At 41.9% G+C, this 20931-nt stretch overlaps 1 protein-coding gene and 1 long non-coding RNA gene across 9 annotated transcripts in view; one reads left to right on the top strand and one right to left on the bottom strand.

The window, feature by feature from the left end:
- Positions 1-20931, top strand: part of DOCK11 (dedicator of cytokinesis 11) — a 247141-nt gene that overhangs the window by 192368 nt on the left and 33842 nt on the right. For all 8 annotated transcript variants that reach the window (XM_033945546.1, XM_033945543.1, XM_033945542.1 and 5 more), the window contains 5 exons: positions 1022-1128; positions 4720-4842; positions 12350-12463; positions 18374-18520; positions 19661-19871. In XM_033945546.1, the coding sequence (XP_033801437.1) occupies positions 1022-1128; positions 4720-4842; positions 12350-12463; positions 18374-18520; positions 19661-19871 (702 nt within the window). The remainder of the gene's footprint in view (positions 1-1021; positions 1129-4719; positions 4843-12349; positions 12464-18373; positions 18521-19660; positions 19872-20931) is intronic.
- Positions 1024-20916, bottom strand: LOC117360920. Its single transcript, XR_004539554.1, has 3 exons — positions 20734-20916; positions 18620-18681; positions 1024-1359 (listed from the first exon to the last, which is right to left on the bottom strand). It is a non-coding gene; the product is annotated as an uncharacterized LOC117360920 (long non-coding RNA).

Here is a 20931-nt window from a genome sequence, read left to right as displayed (position 1 = left end):
TGAGGAGACCAGAGGATGGAACCTAAGAACTCGCATGGTAACAGTGCAGTCATACTACTGCATCTTCTTCATAAATCTCAACCCTCCTCTGTTGCTGTTTTAGGAAACACATCAACCTTCTTACCAATGTGTAAATGGATGAACACAGAGGATCTCTAATTAGAAAATGAATGGTATAAAACAAACTAAGGCCAGTACTGGGCAATCCTGTACGGTCTGTGTCCCATATATGGTGATTTAGTTTAGGATGAATTGGGGAGGGCTTTGATAGAAGCTGCAGTGACAGGATGATTAGGATAGGCTGGAGTGGGAGTCAATGGCAACTCCAGCAGTGGGAACCTAAAGACAGTACTGGCCAGACTTCTGTGGTCTATTGCCTAGAAATATTAAAGAAAATACAATTTAACCATGAATATATTGTATATTAAGTGTGACTATTGGGCAGACTGGATGGACAGTTCAGGTTTTTATCTTCCGTCATTAGGTATATGTAAATGCTATATAGAGCTAAGAGGTTTAATGGTGGAATGTAAGTGCTGTATTGTATTGTAAATTCAGCAGCCAGATAGAACTGCGTAAAAAGCAGGTCTATCTTTGGCCACTAGGCCTTAGCCAGCCAGCTGATTAACTTCGGCTTAGCTGGCTATATCTAGGCCTGCCCCCCAAAAAACTGGAAATTCAATGCCAGTTGCTGGATATGGCACCAGCATTGAGTTTCTAGTTTTGCTGCTGACCACAGGAGATAGTCGGCTGTCTCCCGCAGTCTGAATATTGGGCAATATGCCTTTGGAAAGTACATTGCATGCTATTAGGAAAAACATATGCACTTTTTGGAAAAAAGTGTGCAATCTACTTGACGTAAGAAAAAAAAAATCAGATTTTTTTTGGGGGGGGAGGGGATGGGGTCCTGTTGTTTTGGGAATGTTTCCCATGTCGTTTTAAACAATTACCCAACCCTTTCAATTTCTAAGAACGCTCACATGTTTGTGCTATCCATCAACTTTCTCAATTTTCTTTCCAGAATTATTTCCTAGTGGATGTTCAAGCTTTAAGAAGATTACTCCAAATATTGATGAAGAAGCTGCCATGAAGGAAGATGCTGGCATGATGGATGTCTTCTACAGTGAGGTTAGACATTGGATAAATGGGGCAATATTTCAAGGCAAAAGAACAGGCAGTGTTGAAACTCCAAGAGCATCCTTCAGTAGTTGGAGAACAAGGCCAGTGCCGGGCAGACTTCTATAGTCTGTGCCCAGATCATGGCTGGAGAGACTTGGAAGGTCTGCAGTGGGGCTTCAATGACAGCTTCAGTAATTGGAGAACAAGGCCAGTGCTGGGTAGACTTCTACGGTCTGTGCCCTGAAAATGGAAAGGATAAGTCAAGATTAAGTATGTGTGTGCAGTATCGCATCATACTTATGTTATGATTTTAACTTGTTGTTCAGATTGGATAGACCATACCAGTCTTTATCTGCCACCATCTACTATGTTACTTTATGTTATTACCATATCATACCATACTGATTCTTGTATCCCACAAATGTCGACTAGAAATCATTGCGGCTTACATAATATTAGAAATGATACAGAGGTATAGGCCACATGTACATGAATACGTTGTAACAGATCAGTGCAGTGAAGAGAATAGATGTGTTTTCAGTGCCTTCCTGAATTGAAAGTGTGTGGTAAGTCGTCGTAAGCTGCTTGGGAGTTCGTTCCAGACTTTGGGTCCTTGAAATTCAAAGGTGGTCTCGAAGAGAGCTTTTCTCCGGACCTGGCATGGGGAGGGGAGTGGAAGCTTCCAGCGTTGAGTTGTCCTCGAGTCATTGAAGAATTGTAAGACCGGGATGAAAGAAGAGAGTCCAGCTGAGCTTTCTCCATATATGGTTTTATGGACCATACATGCAATTTTGAACTGAACCCTGCTTTTAACTGGTAGCCAGTGCAATTCCTTAAGAGGTGGACTTGCCCTCTCATATTTGGTTTTGCAAAAGATGAGCCTTAACTGCTGTGTTTTGGAGTACCTGCAGTTTCTTAAGGTCTTTCTCTGCGTTGCGGCAGTAGAGGGAGTTACAGTAGTCCAAGTAGGGGAGGAGGACTGCTTGGGCCACTGTCCTCAAGTTTTTCGGACTTAGAGCGTGTGTCTTATTTTGCAACAAAAAACTAAATACTGGACTTTGGGGGAGGCATGTGCCCTCTTTGCCTTGGTGTCTGGCTTTCCATTCTGCATGGCTGCTAAGTGATTTCCTGCTCATATTTTGACTTGCTTTCCTTCACAATCTGGCTGTATCTTGCCTCAGTCCCACTTCCAGCTGTTTAGGAATTTGAGGTTGAGGTTTTTTCGGTGGGTGGGACGCCCTTGCTCCCCACCCTTCCCACCAACATCCACAGTCCCGACTGGCCCAGTGAACCTAAATTAAATCCAGACATTGAACCTGGTTCTCCTCACGTGATTTTATCAGGTCAGCCCCACTACTTATTCTTTTGTTTCTGAAATTCCTTCTTCAGTATAATCGAGCTACTGGTATTTTTAATACCTTTCCATATGCATTCAAATCTACTTACTGTATGAATTGTTCTGTTCAGAAAACTCATTGAACCTGATATTCAAAAAGCACTTGGAGTTGTGTCAAGGGCCTGTACCGAGTTTTGTCAATATTGGATTTCATTATTAGTGCTATAAGGGCAAATCTATAACACGACATCTGGAGGGCACCTAGTAGGAGTCTTCTATGAAGGAGCACAGGCACCTACTTTGTTTTATAGAAAGTAGACTAACCGGGTATATGCATACCTAATTATTAGGTGCAAATACTTAATGCCCAGGCATAGAGCTGGTGTTAAGAGTTAGTGCCTAATTTTTGCATACAGTCAAACCTTGGTTTGCGAGCATAATTAGTTCTAGAAGCATGCTTGTAATCCAAAGCATTCGTATATCAAAGCGAATTTCCCCAGAGGAAATAATGAAAACTCAGACGATTCGTTCCACAACCCAAAATACCGTACTGTATAAAATACAGTACGAAAGATATGCGCACTTGTACAGTACGCTTGAACTGCGGGTGAATTGGGCGTGATGCTTTTACTACGTTCAGCCGCGCTCAGTGTGAGATTTGCGTTGGTGCACGCTTAAACTCGATCTCGGGAGGGGAACCCCCTTGTGTGCACTTTACCATATTCGGTCAACAGTCACAAAGTGTGTGAGATTGTCACAAGGTATTGGCCTACGTTACAAGTGCATCCCAATTTAAGGGGTTTAGCCAAGTTTGCATTTAGCCGCAATCAGCGATGCAATGAAACGCACGTATACATGCTCGTACTGAAAGACAACGCTCGTTTTTTGAGTTAAAATTTAATAAAATGTTTTCCTCGTCTTGCAAAACACTCACACACCACGTTCAAGTTTATTAAAATTTTTGATTAAACGCAAATCATGGTTTCTAAGCGTTTTACAAATTATATTTTAAAAAAAAGGGAGACATAAAAGACAAATATCCACTCAACAACACTAGACCAACAAAAACATTAGGAAAGTTGGGAGAACTACAATTTAAAGTAAAGAATACATAAAAGGAAGACCGCAATAGAAAGGAGTGACAATCAGGATTAACGAGCAGCTCTGGCGAAGATTGAAATCTATTTAAGGGTCAAATGCATCATGGAAAAAGATTTCCCTTAAATTTGGCTAAGGTTTTTCTCCTCTCTGATATCGGGAGGGGGGGGCTGTGACTCACTATCCAAGGTTTGACTGTATACCTGTGTAACTTATAGTATTCTATATGTTTCATACATAAGTCTGGGATCTGCCCAAGCTCTTCCCATTTGTTTGCTCCCATGGCAAATCTGCACTGTGCAAATTAAGCAGGAATTCACAAGCTAGGAAGGGGCGTGGCTAAGGTGTTCCATGGCCAGGGCCAAATATACATATAGGTTATATGCATGGATTCTGACGTTCAGCCCCTGTACAAGTATATGTGTTCAGCTCAGATATAGAAAATTACTCCTTGCCAAATGTATGAGATATTTGCCAATTCTGCTTCTAACGTACACATAAAAGCACTGATATTCTGTGTTTCTTAATATTCTACACATAATTCTATGTTTAGTTATTCTTGCATGTCCAGTAGCATAGTAACATAGTATGGCCCACCCAGAGTTGTATTTTCTTTCCATGCCTTTGAATGTTCAGTTTATTCAAAATATCTACAGTAGATTAGACTTTTGAAATCATTCCCCATATGCTTTATTCAAAAATGAACCGATAATAGAAACCTGTAACTACAGTGAATACTTAAGATCTGCTGTTGCTTATCTTTTCTGCTAAAGATGAAAATGTGTGAATTGTGAAAAGATCTTTTAGCCAGCCACATAGAAAAGTGGGGAGGGGTGAGCGGCCTGCCCTGGGTGCCATCTTAGGGGGGAGGGCATCTGCCCCTCACCCCCCGTACCTCTTTGGCTTTTCAACAGTGCGAGCAGCATCACCAACCTGCTGCTTGCACCAGCCTTGGCTCTCCCTCTGAAGTCACGGACTCGGGACTAGGAAGTGATGTCAGAGGGAAAGCCGATGTTGGTGCGGGCTGCAGGTTAAAGATGCTGCTTGTGCCAGCAAAGAGTTAAAGAGGTATGAGGGGGGAAGGGAAGGTGCATGTGGTGATGGGACGGTGAAGGAGCTATGCCACTACCTTTAGCTTTACTAGTTCTTATTTCTTCTTTTTGCAGGAAGTATTGGTGGAGTTGCTGGAGCAATGTGTAGATGGACTATGGAAGGCAGAACGTTACGAAACTATTTCAGAGGTTTCAAAGCTGATCATTCCAATTTATGAAAAACGACGGGAGTTTGAGGTAGTCACGATATATTGAACTTTCTATCACTAGCTGACTTTACCCTTTCTATTTCCAAACTGAAATTCTTCACAGAACAGTTCAGCAAGGTTGTTCCCATGATTGCCACCCAAAGAGAGGGGTCATTTTAGTTTTACTATTTCAGTGTTCAGCAGTGGCATTGCCAGAACTGATTTTTCTGAGGTGGGGGCCTAAAAGTAGGGGTATCCAGGTCTGAGCCTTATCTTCTTATTGACAAGTAATGCCTTCAAGTGACCTAACAAGGTATTTTTGAGTAGTCTGCAACAGTTCGCATGCATCATGGGTACCCTTAAAACTTTTCAAACCCCTTAGCACTGCTAAAGCCACATACGCACATATGGAAACAATTCAATTATATCTAAAAATAGTGTTCCGTTATTTAATTTAATCTTTACTTAATGAGGAATTATTATTTATTTATTGGATTCATTAACTACCTTTGTGAAAAGATTCACTGAAGGTGGCGACCAGACACAAGTCTACTATAAGGACAACAACCTCAAAAAGCGTTCTACAAACCCTTCTTGATGTTATGGCAAATTAATTGTACAGAGGAAAAAAGCAAGGCAGATGTCCTTCCAATCAAGCAAAAACTTTTATTCTTTTAAAAACAATCCCAACAAGGATCTAAGTTTCGGCACGTATAAACGCCTTCCTCAGGGGACAGAGAGAAAATGAAAAGATGAATTCTTTTCTGCATCAAACCCAACAGTGGCAATGAATTATGTTTTCCAAAACTGTCTGATAAATGTCAGTGTTTTCCTTGTCCTCTTGAAAACTTTATACCTGCCATTTTCTCACACAGAGGGAACGGAACCAGCGTGGGGGGGTTCAGCAAAGCGTGTTCTAAGGATGTTTTTAAAAGAATAAAGGTTTTTACTTGGTTGGAAGGACGTCTCCCTTACCTTTTGCCTCTGTACTGTTGCTACTATAAGGCGAAGTTCTCTCTGTCTGTTTGTATGACAAAATAATTGCTATTATTTACCATGTATTTTTCAACCTTGTTTGATGACAAATAAATTCCTTATTTATCCGCATTAATGAAGCAAGTAAATAGTGTAACCCTTAAGTCATCTTTGTTTTTAAATTTTATATCTATTACAGTTCGGAAGTGTGCAGACATCAACGCGATGATATTGCGTGCATGCGTGACATCATCCCATCAATGTCCGTGCATGTGCAGAGGCCCTCCAGACAAGGCCTTGAGCCGCCAGTGGGGGGGGGGGGGTGCGGGAAGGAGGAGAGGCGCTAACAGCGGTTGACTGGCTACAGAATGTACCTCTCGCCACGAGAGGCACATCCTATATGGCAGTGAGCCGGAACTGGCGCCTCTCCAACGTCTGGCAGCACACCTGAAATCTCACGAGGCACATAGTTTGTGATACACTGTCTAGGGGCTCCTTTTACTAAGGTGCGCTAGTGTTTTTAGCGCACGCAGGATATTACCGCGCACTACGCGGATAGAACTAATGCTAGCTCAATGTTGGCATTAAGGTCTAGCGCGTGCTATTCCGCACATTAAAGCCCTAACACAGCATTGTAAAAGGAGCTCTAGGTGTCCAGAATGCTTAAGGCAGAAAGCAACATAACTGCAATAAAACAATAGTAATCATTAGAACATAAGCCCCTAGATTCTATTAAAAAAGCATGTGCGATTTTGGTCCTGTACCCAAATGTGCGCACAGTTTAATTTAATAACAAGCTAATTAGAGCCAATAATTGGTTTCTTAACCAGAAATTATTGGTGCTAATTAAAATCAATTCCAAGTTACACACATAAATTTATGTGCGGGGATGCACAAGTGAAAAAAGAGGGTGCGGAAATGGACGTGTCACGGTCAGGTCATGGGTATTACTTTTGGTTACATGTGTAATTATAGAATATGGCTGTCTGCATCTAAAATTATGCGCAGGCATTTGCACCATCTTTTCCTTGGTGCAAATGGCCGCACTAAACTAAACCTTAAGTTTATATACCGCATAATCTCCACGGAAGTAGAGCTCGGCACGGTTTACAAGAACTTAAAAATGAGAAAGGGTAGGAAAAGGTTTACATAAGTTTATAAATCGAGTGGAAAAGTAAGGGAAAAGAAATTACATGTTAGAGAAGAGCCAGGTTTTTAGTTGCTTGCGGAATAAATGGAGGGAGCTCAGGTTCTGCAGCGGGATAGTAAGGTCATTCCAGAGACCTGTGATTTTGAAAAGAAGTGATTTTCCCAGTTTACCTGCGTGGAGAATACCATGTAGGGAGGGGAAGGATAGTTTTAATTTATGGGCGGTCCTGGTGGAGTCAGGGCACGAGGAGTTGAAAGAAAATTTAATTGCATTTCCTACCACAAATGCTATTCTAAAAACCATGCCTAACTTTAAGCGCAGCTTATAGAACAGCACTTTTTTATGCTAAGTTTTTGGGGTGCCATATATAAAATTTAGCTTAAGAAGTGCAGCCTAACATACAAAGAGCTGTATTCAAGTTCTGGTGTCGCTGTAGTAAAAGCAATAAATGCACCCCCCCCCCCCATTACCAGACACTGAAGTAAAACATGGAGGCAGATTTTAGATAGTACACGGAGAGGGGAATTCATAAGAATAGATCAAAATGTGGAGAATTCCCATAATATTTTACAATCAAAAGTAGAGCTTCTTGTAAAATAGGTGCAGGACTGTACATTTGTCTCTGCGTGCAACAGGAGCAGCAATGGGGAATAAAACATGGTTATATCCCTCACATATACTGTATAACATGGGAGTAGCTTTCCAAGATTTCTGCTCCGCATCACCTGTTGTTTCAGCGTTCTAATGTGTGCCTACTAAAGTGTATTCTTCTGTATTATGCTTGCATCACGAATATCATATCTGTATTATGCGAATGTACCTTCTATGCCTTGTCTGTTGCTGTCTTTTATTATATTCTTATTATATGATCATTCTACTTATGTTTCTATATCAGGATGGAGTCGGTCCAGAGGAGGGCTACTAAAATGGTTGGTGGTCTTCATCATAAGGTGTATGGGGACAGACTTAAAAATCTTAATATGTATACTTTTGAGGAAAGACGGGAGAGGGGAGATAAGCTAGAGACGTTTAAATACCTACGTGGCATAAATGTGCATGAGGCGACTCATTTGAAAGGAAGCTCTGGAATGAGAGGGCATAGGACGAAGTTAAGAGATGATAGGCTCAGGAATAATTAAGGAAATACTTTTTTACAGAAAGGGTGGTAGATATGTGGAAATGTCTCCCGGTAGAGGTGGTGGAGACAGAGACTGTGTCTGATTTCAAGAAAGTGTGGGACAGGCACATGGAATCTCTTAAGGAGAGGGGGAGATAGTGAATGGGCCATTTTGTGTTTATCTGCCATCATATTTCTATATTTCTGATACTAAACATATTACTCCTAATTCTAGGATTCAGTTTGCCATCACCAAATTTACCCCGTTGATTGTATTTATGTTTGGTCATTTCACTATTATATTGTTAAGAAAATTGTAAATTATATGCAAAACTGTATCTGCTGCCCGCCACGTTGGATGAATCTTTCATAAAGGTGATTAATAGATCCCAATAAATGAATAACTAAACCTAAGCCAGTTTACCTCCGCCTGATGACAACACTGACCCCTTCCTCACCATCCCGTAATATCCAGTCTCACCACCCGCAGTCCCTGCCCCTCTCCCAACCCTGGCACAAAGACCCGGCACAGACAACAACAAATCTCCCTGAGGCCTCATTGGCAGACCTCTGCCACTATCCCCTTCCCCAGTCTCATGCCAAGAGCCGTCGTGTCTAGTGGGAGCAGGAGTGATAATGAGTTAATCAAAATGTTCCGTCCAGTTTTCCAGGTTGAGGTTAATCAGAGTTTGGTAGATGTGCTTGTAAAATTTTAAAATTGATCCAACACCAACTCGGTCTATACTTTCAACCCTCCCTTCATATCTATTCCATAAGTATCCAAAGTCCATCAAAGCGATGAGCTACCCCGGATGCTTTCTCAGAACCTTGATGCAATTGTACTATTGCTATTTAATGTTGTAACTCTTCTTCACACAAGCTACTCCGTGTTTAATTACCATAATTTTCAATCAGAGTGATCATCCCTTGCACAAGCAATGTGAAGAATACAGGAAAATGAAAAATTTAAATATGAGCTAGATCACTCTATAATTAGTCCACTTAAAAGAGAGGGACCAAGGAGTGGAGGTGTAGCCTAGGCTGAGAACTAGGGAAGTCAGGATTGGGGTAAGTCACTTAAGCCCTCCATAATCTCAGGTATTAATAACTCTGTATTGTAACTCCACCACAGAGCCCCCAGGTACAAAGTAGGTACCTGTCTAAAATATGTAAATCGCTTTGATTGTGTAAAAGCAGCATATCAAGTTCCATCCCTTCTTATAAAAAGTGTTTGTCATACAGAATGCAGTGAGGAGTGGCTATGTCAGATGTGCCTGGGAGAAGAGAGGAAAATCCTGCAAAAAGTCCTTTCCCTGCTGATGGAAAAACAGGGCCAAAGGGACGGTGCATGGCCTGGAACAGAGGATTAGAATACCACAAAAAAAGTGGAAAACTGCTGGACTAATCCCCTCTTTTACTAAGGTGCGCTATGCTTTTTAGCGTGTGGTAAATATTAGCGTTCGCTAAATGCTGACGCGTGCATTAGTGATTAGTGGATGCGTTAATTTAGCGCACGCTAAACGCGGGCTAAAACTCTTAGCGTACCTTAGTAAAAGAGGGCCTAAGTGTATAGCCCCCGACGGAGACGTCCCTTACTTTGTTGATTACTGTGTGGCGCAGTGGTTGGAGCTACAGCCTCAGCACCCTGAGGTTGTGGGTTCAAACCCCGTGCTGCTCCTTGTGACCCTGGGCAAGTCACTCAGTCCTCCCTAGCCCCAGGTGCGTTAGATAGATTGTGAGCCCACCGGGACAGATAGGGAAAATGCTTGAGCACCTGATTGTAAAACCGCTTAAATAACCTTGATAGGTGGTATATAAAAACCTAATAAACTTGAAACTTTTCAGTGGCCCCTCATAGACTGTCATCTCATTTCACATAGACTACCATAGGAGTGACCTAGAGGTGAAATCTGTGAAAAATTTTTCTGAGTCATCCAGTCTCCAGACTGCCTGAAATGTTTATTGCAGAAAGGAAGCCCACAAATCCGGTTTGGAAGAGTTAAAGATATAGGACATGCAATATGTTTGACACATGGTAACTCTAGATTTCCAGTATTGCTTTCTTTTTTGTGTCATGATGTTCGTCAACAGCAGCAAAAGCCAACCTGTAGTTGGCAGCATTTCCCAGATTCTTTGGACTTTTGGTTTGTGTAACTCAGTGGTCTCAAACTCAAACCCTTTGTAGGTCCACATTTTGGATTTGTAGGGACTTGGAGGGCCTCAGAAAAAATAGCTAATGTCTTATTAAAGAAATGACAATTTTGCATGAGGTAAAACTCTTTATAGTTTATAAATCTTTCCTTTTGGCTAAGTCTTAATAATAATATTGTCATTTATAGCTAAAAAGATATAAGATCAAGAAACTGTTTTATTTTACTTTTGTGATTATGATAAACATACCGAGGGCCTCAAAATAATACCTGGCGGGCCGCATGTGGCTCCCGGGCCGCGAGTTTGAGACCACTGGTATAACTCAAAGACTAAATGAAAAAAATCTGACATGCTTTCATTTCAATGCCTTTTTATAGTCGTTGCTTGCAGGCACCAATCAAATTATTATTTCTGTATTATTTTATTAGGACAGGTCCACCTTCCCCTCCATTGTGACTTAATATGCTGCATTCCTCTTCTCTCAGTGTAAGGGACAGGTGCATATTTCAGTTTGTGGCACATTGCAGATATATTTATTGTGTGCTTATAACCGGGTAGCTGCTCCTTTTCCATTTCTCAGATATTGGTCACTGTGTGGTATGTCCATTTTTTTTTTTTTTTTGTAAACGAGGTACGTCTAGCATGCAAGGAATTCATGCATATTTGTTTCTGATTTTCTGTGTACCTTCCAAATCAAGTGGGTCCTTTCTTCCATGCGTACTTTGATCAAGCTTTTGTGTGTGTGAACGCCGGAGTACTGTGGTTACAGTGTTATTACATTTGAATGCACAGAAATAAAGGTTAGCAGGAGCAAAGGTAAATTTAAAATATTCCAGGACCTTAAAGACATTTAAAATGATCAGACACTTGGAACTAACAAGAAAGAACTGTGCTTTTTAACTTAATGTGAATCATAAAATTCTGCTGTCTCTCACCTTTTAATCACCTTTACACACCACCCCTACTATCACCTTTGTGTATCATAATATCATTGGAATGACTTCATGCTAACTTTGATCTGACTTTTGGCTTAGCTCTAGAAAACCGGTCAAGAAGGGGGCAAGTCTGCCACAGGGGGCCTCCATTGAGACATCCTGGTCATGTGGAGCGAGAGCCTATTCTGCTCGTACATGGCTCAGTCAGTCTTCGAAAGCCCAGTTGGGTTTTTAAGATTTCCTCCAATGAATATGCATGAGGTCTATCTGCATGCACTGCCTCCATTGTATGCAAATAGATAATCATGCATATTTATTAGGGAAATCATTGCAACCCTTGAGGCCCAACATTGAACATTCCTGCTTTATGGATACTTGAACGCTCAAGTGTCCTTACTAAATAGTCTATATCAGTGGTTCCCAACCCTGTCCTGGAGGACCACCAGGTCAGTCGGGTTTTCAGGATAGCCCTAATGAATATGCATGGAGCAGATTTGCATGCCTGACACCTCCATTATATGCAGATCTCTCTCATGCATATTCATTAAGGCTATCCTAAAAACTCGACTGGCCTGGTGGTCCTCCAGGACAGAGTTGGGAACCATTGGTCTATATAGTTAAGTGCATAGTTGGGCCCAGATTCTGAAACTGGTGCTATAAATTACACCGAGATCTCACCTACCAATGCTTAACTTAATTGCTCTAATTGGTGTGGTAATTGACCATGCAATTTAAAGCCAATTAAAAACTCATTAAATAGAGGAATTGCGCCTTCAGCATGGCATCTAGCAGTGCCTAAGGTCAAAATAGGCACGGTTAGGGGATGGAAATGACTTTAGGTGCCGCAATGCGTGACTTTCCTTAAAACTTAGGCATTGGGAATGTAGGCCTTTAAAACCTTGGCCTACATTACTGGTACCTAATTTTCTTCTTAGGTGCTGGTAGCTATGATGTCATTAACAGTGCCTAAGCATGATTGACACACGGCTGGCGCCGATTTTGTTTACAGAATCCAGGTCTTGGTGTGTCAATGTGACCTGTTATAGAATTGTCCTTGACGTGGATTGGTAGTCAAATGAAAAGGTATCGTTAACCTTTACGTCTGTGTAGTCAAGCTGCGATTCGTTAGGGATACATTTGAATAGGTGTCTTCATGCATCAACTGTGGGCATACTGTGACTGTTTAAATCCAGATTTTCAGTTAACCTGGCCCTGTTCTCTTTTCCAGAAACTTACTCAGCTATATCGAACTCTCCATGGTGCTTATACTAAAATCCTGGAAGTCATGCACACAGGAAAGAGGCTTTTGGGCACTTTTTTCAGAGTAGCCTTCTATGGGCAAGTAAGTTTGATGCAACTAAAAATGCTTTATTCAAACATTTACTGTAAAAGAGAAATATATGTAATCTCATGCAAGTCAACAGAGCAATCCAATTGTGCTGTACAGCACAACTAGCTCTCTGGCTCAACACCTTGAAACACTGATTTAAGTAAAAAAAAAACAAAAAAGCAAACAACTGTAATAAACATTCTATAGGAATATGCAAATCTTCCTGGGAAATACATGAAAGAGATTTTACAGAGATATAAAATACAAAATGCCTCATAGCAAATCATTTAGTTATCAAATTACAAAGGTATGGAACTCACCTCAAATTGAAATTTGTGCAACCACTGTATATACACCGTTTTGCAAAGGTCTGAAAACATGACCTTTCAAGAAGTCTCCGTTAAGGGCTTTAAAAACTCTGTAATGCCTACTCCCTCCCACTGTCAAGCAATGCCCTCCAACACCACCAAACATCCCCCCAGCAGTGGGACAGATGCCCATTCCCTCCACCAAGTGACGCATCCCCTCGGCAATGGGAGAGATGCCCACTCTCTCCCGCCGCCCCACAACCCTCCTCCTCGTGCCTCCAACAATCCACACTCTCCCCACCCCTTACCTTTCTTAGATGGCTGACCGTAGGGATACCTACTCCCTCTGGCCAGCTGGCCCGCCTCTTCAAAATGGCGGGCCTTCCCCTCCCTGGTGCATCCTGGGATGCACCGAAAAGGAGCCTGAGGCTCTGATTGGCCTTAAACAACCTGGGCCAGTCAGAGCCTCAGGCCCCCTCCCCGTGCATCCCAGGATGTACTGGGGAGGGGAAGGCCCGTCATTTTGAAGAAGTGGGCCTGCTGGCTGGAGGGGAGTAGGCTTCCCTCCGGCCATCCATCTAAGTAAGGTAAGGGGGAGAGGGCCGTGGTTGTCAGAGGGACAAGGGGGTTATTGCGTGGCAGCGGGAGAGAGTGTGCATCTCTCCCGCTGCCAAGGGAGTGTTGGGGGATGTTGCTTGGTGGTGGGAGAGAGTGGGCATCTCTCCCGCTGTCGGGTGGAGGGTTTCTTGACTTCGGCACCTCAATTTTTTGGAGGGGAGGGTTGCATTTATTCTGCACATGTGCCCATTGCTATCACTAGCGATGGGCACATGCAAATTTACCAAATCTTCGCTACTCTCTGCCATCCTCATTAGCATGAGCATTTTTTGGAAGAATGAGTAGCTTTTTTAAAAATCGCTACTATAATGTCTGCGACAGTGTACCGTCGGTTTTTAACATGAATTTTTGAGAATCTAGCCCTAAGTGACTTGTCCAGAGTCACACGGAACAGGCTGGAATTGAACTCGTAACATCAGGGTGCCGAAGCAGCGGCTCTAACCGCTAAGCCACTCCTCTCATCCATAAGGAAGAGAATTCCAGAGAAAAGGTCCAAGATAACCAGAGGCACTTTTATGTGAAATGGTGAGATGAAAAGAAGAGAGGGGACCATGAGTAAGTTATGATTAACAGAATAAAGAGTACGAGTGGGAGAGTATGGAATAAGTGAGTTATTTATATAGGCAGGTGCCAGCAGTGAGTATCTTTTGAAAAGTAGGAGTTTAAATTTAATTCATGCTGCTTTAATTCTTTCTATAGTCCAGTAGAGACGTAACATAGTCAAACCATTTAGAATGATGAAGAATTTTTACTGCTGTAGATTGTACAGAGACTGAAGCGGGCGTCCGGTGTGTAATGAGAACAGTATGTTGAAATAAGGATGAAAAGAGGAATTTTGCTGCATCCGGTCTGACGATGCCAGGCAAGAAATTGCAGTAAATTATGTAATTGAGCAAAGCAGACCCACTTGCAATATGAAGAAAGGATAGTGTGGCAAGAGAATTGCGAAAAAGGGGAAGAGAAAAGACAAAACAAACAACTGCTCTGTTAGAGTTCACACAAAAACACGGGCAGCATATCATCAAAGCACAGTCGTTTCCTGGTTTATTGAGAAGTGTCACTGTATCAGTAGACTAAAAGCAAGCCTATGTGCCTGAGAGATCTCTACTTGGCACTGGAAGGAGGCTAGAATTATTAGAAGAGGAGGAGAGGCTCATGGCATGTGGAGTGGGTACTTCCCAGAGGTCCTGATTCTATAAACTCCACCTAAAGTTAGGCACCGATCTCAGCACCTAACTTACCGTATTGTCACGCATATAATGTGCGCGTTATACACGATTTTACAAACCGAGTATAACCATGCGCGTTATATTTGTGAGCACATTGTCCAAATTTTTTTTTACATAGTCCCCCCCCCCCCCGACGTCCGATTCACCCCGCAGGACCGCTCACACCCCCCACCCCGAAGTTCCGCTCGCACCCCCACCCCGAAGGACCGCTCGCACCCCCACAGCCTCCCACCCCCCATCATGGAGAAGCTGCTTACCATTGTCCTGCTGCTTCCTCTGCTGGTGGTCCCGCCCTTTCTCTGATGTCAGAGAAAGGGCGGGACCGCCGGAAGAGGAAGCAGCGCAGACGCAGGGCTTAGAGAAGGGGCGGGACCGCCGGCAGAGGAAGCAGCAGGACAACGGTAGGCAGCTTCTCCATGATGGGGGGGGAGGCTGTGGGGGTGCGAGCGGTCCTTCGGGGTGGGGGTGGGGGTGCGAGTGCGAGCGGTCCTTCGGGGTGGGGGAGCGAGCGGTCCTGCGGGGAGGTGAATCGGACGTCGGGTGGGGGCATCAGGCTTTCAGGGTGGGGACAGGATTTCAAGGGGGAGAGGAGAGTCGGAGTGGGCGAAAGGAGAGTTGGGGCGGCCAGAGGAGAGTCGGGGCGGCATGCGCGGTATACGGGTGTGCGCGCTATATAAAAATTTCTTTACATAAATTACAGTTTCCCGCACGCTATACCCGTGTGCGCGTTTTACACGGGTGCGCGGTATATGAGTGAAAATACGGTAATTGGTGCCAGTATTGGCATTCAATACCTCACAATCTGTTTTAATTGTACTAAATTGAAAATTAGGCACCTAACTCAACTCAATTCTATAAAAAGTAGGCACCTAGCCCAAAGCGCCTATACTAAAGTGGGGGTGGTTGGAGCAGATCATGAGAGTGTTTTTGATTTAGTTGCCTCTTTGTGAATTAGATTCCATTAGGCTCCGATATTGGTGCTTAACTTTAGGTGAAGACACCTAAATGTTAGGATGCTGAGGGTCACCTAAGTACGCTTAGGCGGCACTAAGCATGATTTTATAATGGGAGCCTATGTTTTCTAAAACTTGTGCCGATATCGTTGCCTAACTTTAGGCTTACTCTGCTGGTTTCTTTATTCTCAAAGGTTCAGCAATTACATTCGACTAATAAATTTGCCATTCTATTACAATTCGACCTGTCCGCGGCTTTTGATGTTGTTCATCATGACATCTTGATCCATCAGCTCTCAGAGATAGGCCTAGATCATGTGGTCCTAAGCAGATAGGCCTAGATCATGCGGTCCTAAGCTGGTTTTCTAATTTCTTACGTTTTCGATCTTATACTGTCGACATGAACGGTACAATGTCACTCCCCTGGAAGCCGTTATGTGGCGTCCCACAGGGATCACCTCTATCTCCTATTCTTTTTTATATTTATATGACCACTCTGAAATATTTTGAGAAACATCCATTCTCGAATCCCTGTATACTTACGCAGATGATATTTTCATCCTCCTTGAGGTAGACTCGAATCTCTCAAATTTCTCTGCAAACATAATCCAGTGCATAGTGAAACTACAGGCTTGGGCTCTTTCTGTTCAAATGAAATTAAATGAAACCAAAACTAAGCTGCTATTGTTCAGTCCAAAGCTGGATCATCTTCCCTCTTCTGTTTCATTGCTGTCAGGGGCATCTCTATAGATTGAGTTTTCCACTAAAATCTTGGGTGTTATCGTAGATTCATCCCTTTCATTTAATGAACAAATTAATTCCTTGGTTAAAAAATATTTTTTTAGCCTTCACATGCTGAGGAAAGTCAGCAGCATTTTTCTGTTCTCATTTAATCCATTATCCTGTCATGGTTAGACTATTGCAATTCTATTTATCTAAGTTTAACCAAGAATAGCCTGCTGATTCAAAATACCGCAGCTAGGTTGATTTTTGGTAAAGGTAAATTTGAGCTTGTATCTTCTCTGCTGGCTAAACTTCACTGGCTTCCGATACTATCCAGGATACAGGAGTGTGTGGCGCAGTGGTTGGCGCTACAGCCTCAGCACCCTGGGGTTGTGGGTTCAAACCCCGCACTGCTCCTTGTGACCCTGGGCAAGTCACTCAGTCCTTCGTAGCCCCAGATATGTTAGATAGATTGTGAACCCACCGGGACAGATAGGGAAAAATGCTTGAGTACCTGATTGTAAAACCGTTTAGATAACCTTTATAGGCAGTATATAAAAACCTAATAAACTTGAAACTTAAATGCACCTGTTTAACTTTTAAGATCTTATTCGGCATATGCCATTTTCTCATTCCTATGTCCTGGAACTCTCAAAGACTGGGTCTGGTTAGAACTATGTAAAAACTTAAATTGTCTTTCCCTTCTCTTAAAGGTATAGCCTCTATTGGTAAACTGAAGAAATCTTTTTCATTTAAACTAACTGAATTATGGAATAATATCCCTCTATGGTTGAGAGCATTAGGTTCACGTCAATCTTTCCGTAAAAATTTAAAAACCTGGCTATTTTCGAAGTTTTCAAGTTTGTTTCTTTTTCTAATTCTTCTATTTTATTTACTGTAAACTGAGTCAAGCTTTATTTTAAAAAGATGACCCAGTCTATAAATTAAAGTTTTAGTTTAGTTTAATTTAATCAGGGCCATTGGCAGACAGGCAGTCCAAAGAAGGACTGCCAAAATGGTACAGAGCGCAGCTTATAAACTGAATGAAGGAGACACCAGGAGGACAGTGTGATGCAGAGGTTAGAGCTACAGCCTCAGGACCCTGAGGTTGTGGGTTCAAACCCTGTGCTGCTCCTTGTGACCCTGGGCAAGTCACTTAATCCTCCACGGCCCCAGGTACATTAGATAGATTGTGAGCCCACTGGGACAGATAGGGAAAATGCTTGAAGTACCTGTATGAAAACCACTTTGATTGTGGTTGTAAAAGTACAAAAAGGCGGTATATGAGTATACTGTGAAGTTACAATAGGAAGAAACCAATAGGAGGAAATTTTTTTTCACTCAAGAGAAGAGTTAGGCTCTGGAACGCATTGCCAGAGGTTGTGGTAAGAGCGGATAGCAAAGCTGGTTTTAAGATTGTAAAATCCATAAAGATTTTTTTTTTAAAAAAAAAGAAGATTTGGACAATTTCCTGGAGGAAAAGTCCATAGTCTGTTATTGAGCCTTTTATGAGTGTCAGAGTTTTCACTGCCATGGCTGGCAATAAAAACGCCTAACGTGGCTTTATAAAAGGGGGATTTGTTTTAAACCTAAATTTTCTATGGTCTTCAAAAATCCTTTTTCATACAGTGATAAATGTCATCTAGAATAAATATTAAAATCATCTATTACAATGAAATCCTGAAAATCTAACTTATGAATTCATTCAATCTCCCTAAAATATTGGGATTAGGCAAGGAAGCCAATCTAGAATTTAATAGAAATCTTCTTGCATGTTGATGCCAATTGAAAACCCAGACTTTTATGGACAAGCAAAGCCATACCATCTCCTAGATATTTAATCCTAGATACCTGATAATGGTGTGTAAAGTTTTTTAATTATGTATTTTTTGCTGACAGATCTATTGAAATTGAAAATGAATGGCTCTAGATATATTACATTCAATTCCATTTGATGTCAAGTTTTCTTCTGATATGCATCCAGATGATAAAACTGCTTGATGTAATCCCTTTTATGAGCACTGAGTGCAAAATTGAGCATGCATTTAATTTAAATGTGTGTTTTGGGGTATTTTTTTGGGGTGGGTTTAGGCTTTCTTTGAAGAGGAAGACGGCAAAGAATATATCTATAAGGAACCAAAACTTACAGGTCTTTCAGAAATATCCCTGAGGCTTCTAAAACTTTATGGAGAAAAATTTGGTGCTGATAATGTAAAAATGATCCAGGACTCTAACAAGGTATCAATCAGCCTAAGTAAGAATTAATTATGAAATGTGAGTAACAAGCTTGATTTAAAAAAAGAAGAAACTGCATTTCTTGAATACAGTTGAACTTACCACTTAAAATCTCATGGAATTCTTGAGTTGATTTTCAAGGTCCATTCACCTATGATGGTTCTCTGGAGCAAGGAAATTAGCTTGTTCAGTGAGCTCCATTATTGTTACAGTTACACAACATTGTTGAGATGCTATATATTAGTTGGATTTTTACATATAGCCTAGAGCAGGGGTGGGCAACTCCAGTCGGGTTTTCAGGATTTTCCCAATGAATATGCATGAGATCTATTTGCATGCACTGCTTTCAATGCATATTCATTGGGGAAATCCTGAAAACCCGACTGGATTCTGGCCCTCGAGGACCAGCGTTGCCCACCCCTGGCCTAGAGTCAAGGCAAACCTTCTTGCAAACTGATCCTCAGTTTGTTTTGCATAGCTGAAAACAAGATAGAATTATTTTATGCAGTACTGTGTGCAGGTACATGGGATATCTGGGAATATGCCATTGTTATAAGCACCAGAAATAGGTGAACCTGTACAGGAATGCCTAGGACAGGGGTAGGCAATTATGGTCCTCGAGAGCTGGAGCCAGGTCAGGTTTTCAGGATATCCACAATGAATATGTATGAGATGGATTTGCATGCACTGCCTCTTTGAGATGCAAATCTATCTCATGCATATTTATTGTGGATGTCCTGAAAACCTGACCTGGCTCCGGCTCTTGAGGACCGGAATTACCTACCCCTGGCCTTGGAGAATCCACACCTAGCCATTTGTAAATACTGGAGCATGGCAGTGTTTTCTGGAGGTCGCGTGTCAAAATTATCAGCTGATTTTTTTGTTAAAAATATGATGTGTTATCAAAACAGCATTGCATAGGTTCCCTCAAATACAGGTATGGGATATAGTTTTTTTTTGTTTCACAGTTTTGATTTTCTGTAAGAGTAATAATATAGAGTGCCCAATTACCATTATGTGGAAACTTTTGAAGAAATTAGTATAGTACGACATATCATTTTTGGACAAATATGACAGTTTAAATGCTATATGTTTTCCTGAGGCCTTGTACATAAGGAATACAAAATCTACTGTGTTATGCAGGTGAATGTCAAAGATCTCGATCCCAAATATGCCTATATCCAAGTCACATATGTGAAGCCGTACATAGAGGAGAAGGAGCTCTCGGAAAGGAAAACGGACTTCGAAAAGAATCACAACATTAGCAGATTTGTTTTTGAAACTCCTTACACGTTATCTGGAAAAAAGCACGGATCTGTAGAAGAACAGTGCAAGCGAAAAACAATTCTGACAAGTAAGATAGGCTTTGTTTTTTAATGTGCTGCTAGAATCCTCAAACAAAATATGGATTGTGCCTGTGCTTTGATCCGGAGTCTTCCAGATTTTGGGGTAATAAGGATTTTTGGGGGGGGCAGATAAAGGGCATTTATAAAATTTATCTGAGGGTTGTGCATTTATAAAGTAGGCATTGAGAATGTTCATGCCCACTTTTACACAAATCGAGTTTAGGTGTGTTCAGGAAAGAGCACCGTTGAACTGCACATAGGCAAATTTACATCAACTCCTGAGCAAGTGTAAATGTATGTCGGGAGCATTTACCTATAATTGAAGGTTTCATGAGTCTATTTTGTAAGGATGAACGGGTGTCTAGGTTATCTTTATAAAATAAAATATCCTCCTTCTACTAAGATGACTCACAAACTGGATAAGCTCCGGCTCTGCCCAAGCCCCGATCCCAGACCACTCTGGCATTATCCAGACAGAAGACATATTTAGCAGCCTTGGCTGGCACTTATCTAGTTACCACTACTGCTAACTGGTTAAGTACCTTTGAATATTGACCCCAAAATGTCCTACTCAAATCTTAGTCTTTCATGGGAGATTAAGGCCAATGTACTAATTTGTAAACAGCTTCGCAAACCTGGGTCTCAAGCCCTGTTAAATACATTCCCCAGCCAAAGCCCTACCACAAGTTGTCAAAGAAACCTTGTTGTAGCAGGTTTCTGGGTCTCGCCATATCTGTGTAGAAAAGATCCAACGTTTCAGTGGCGAGACCCGGAAACCTGCTACAATCATGACACCAGCCGCGGAAGCCTAAGAGAATAAAAAAGCCTTTCCCCCACATCTCTGGCTCCATTAGAACCCCTAGTACTTACCTGGAGGTGATTCATGGTAGTCCAGTGTACCAGAACAGTTCCACTCTGTCTGGCTCTGGGAATCAAAATGGCCACCATGACCCATAGCAAACGTCTTCAGTACAGCTGTTACAGTCATGCAATAGTTCTCATGCTTTTTTCTACAGTTTGTTCAGACCCAGTGCTGGGATTCTGATGATGTAGGCCTTCTTTCACCAC

The sequence above is a fragment of the Geotrypetes seraphini genome, chromosome 5, assembly GCF_902459505.1.
Source record: "Geotrypetes seraphini chromosome 5, aGeoSer1.1, whole genome shotgun sequence".
Classification (NCBI taxonomy): domain Eukaryota; kingdom Metazoa; phylum Chordata; class Amphibia; order Gymnophiona; family Dermophiidae; genus Geotrypetes; species Geotrypetes seraphini.
The sequence above is the reverse complement of the archived record's forward strand: the minus strand, read 5'-3'. Positions and strand labels throughout refer to the sequence as shown.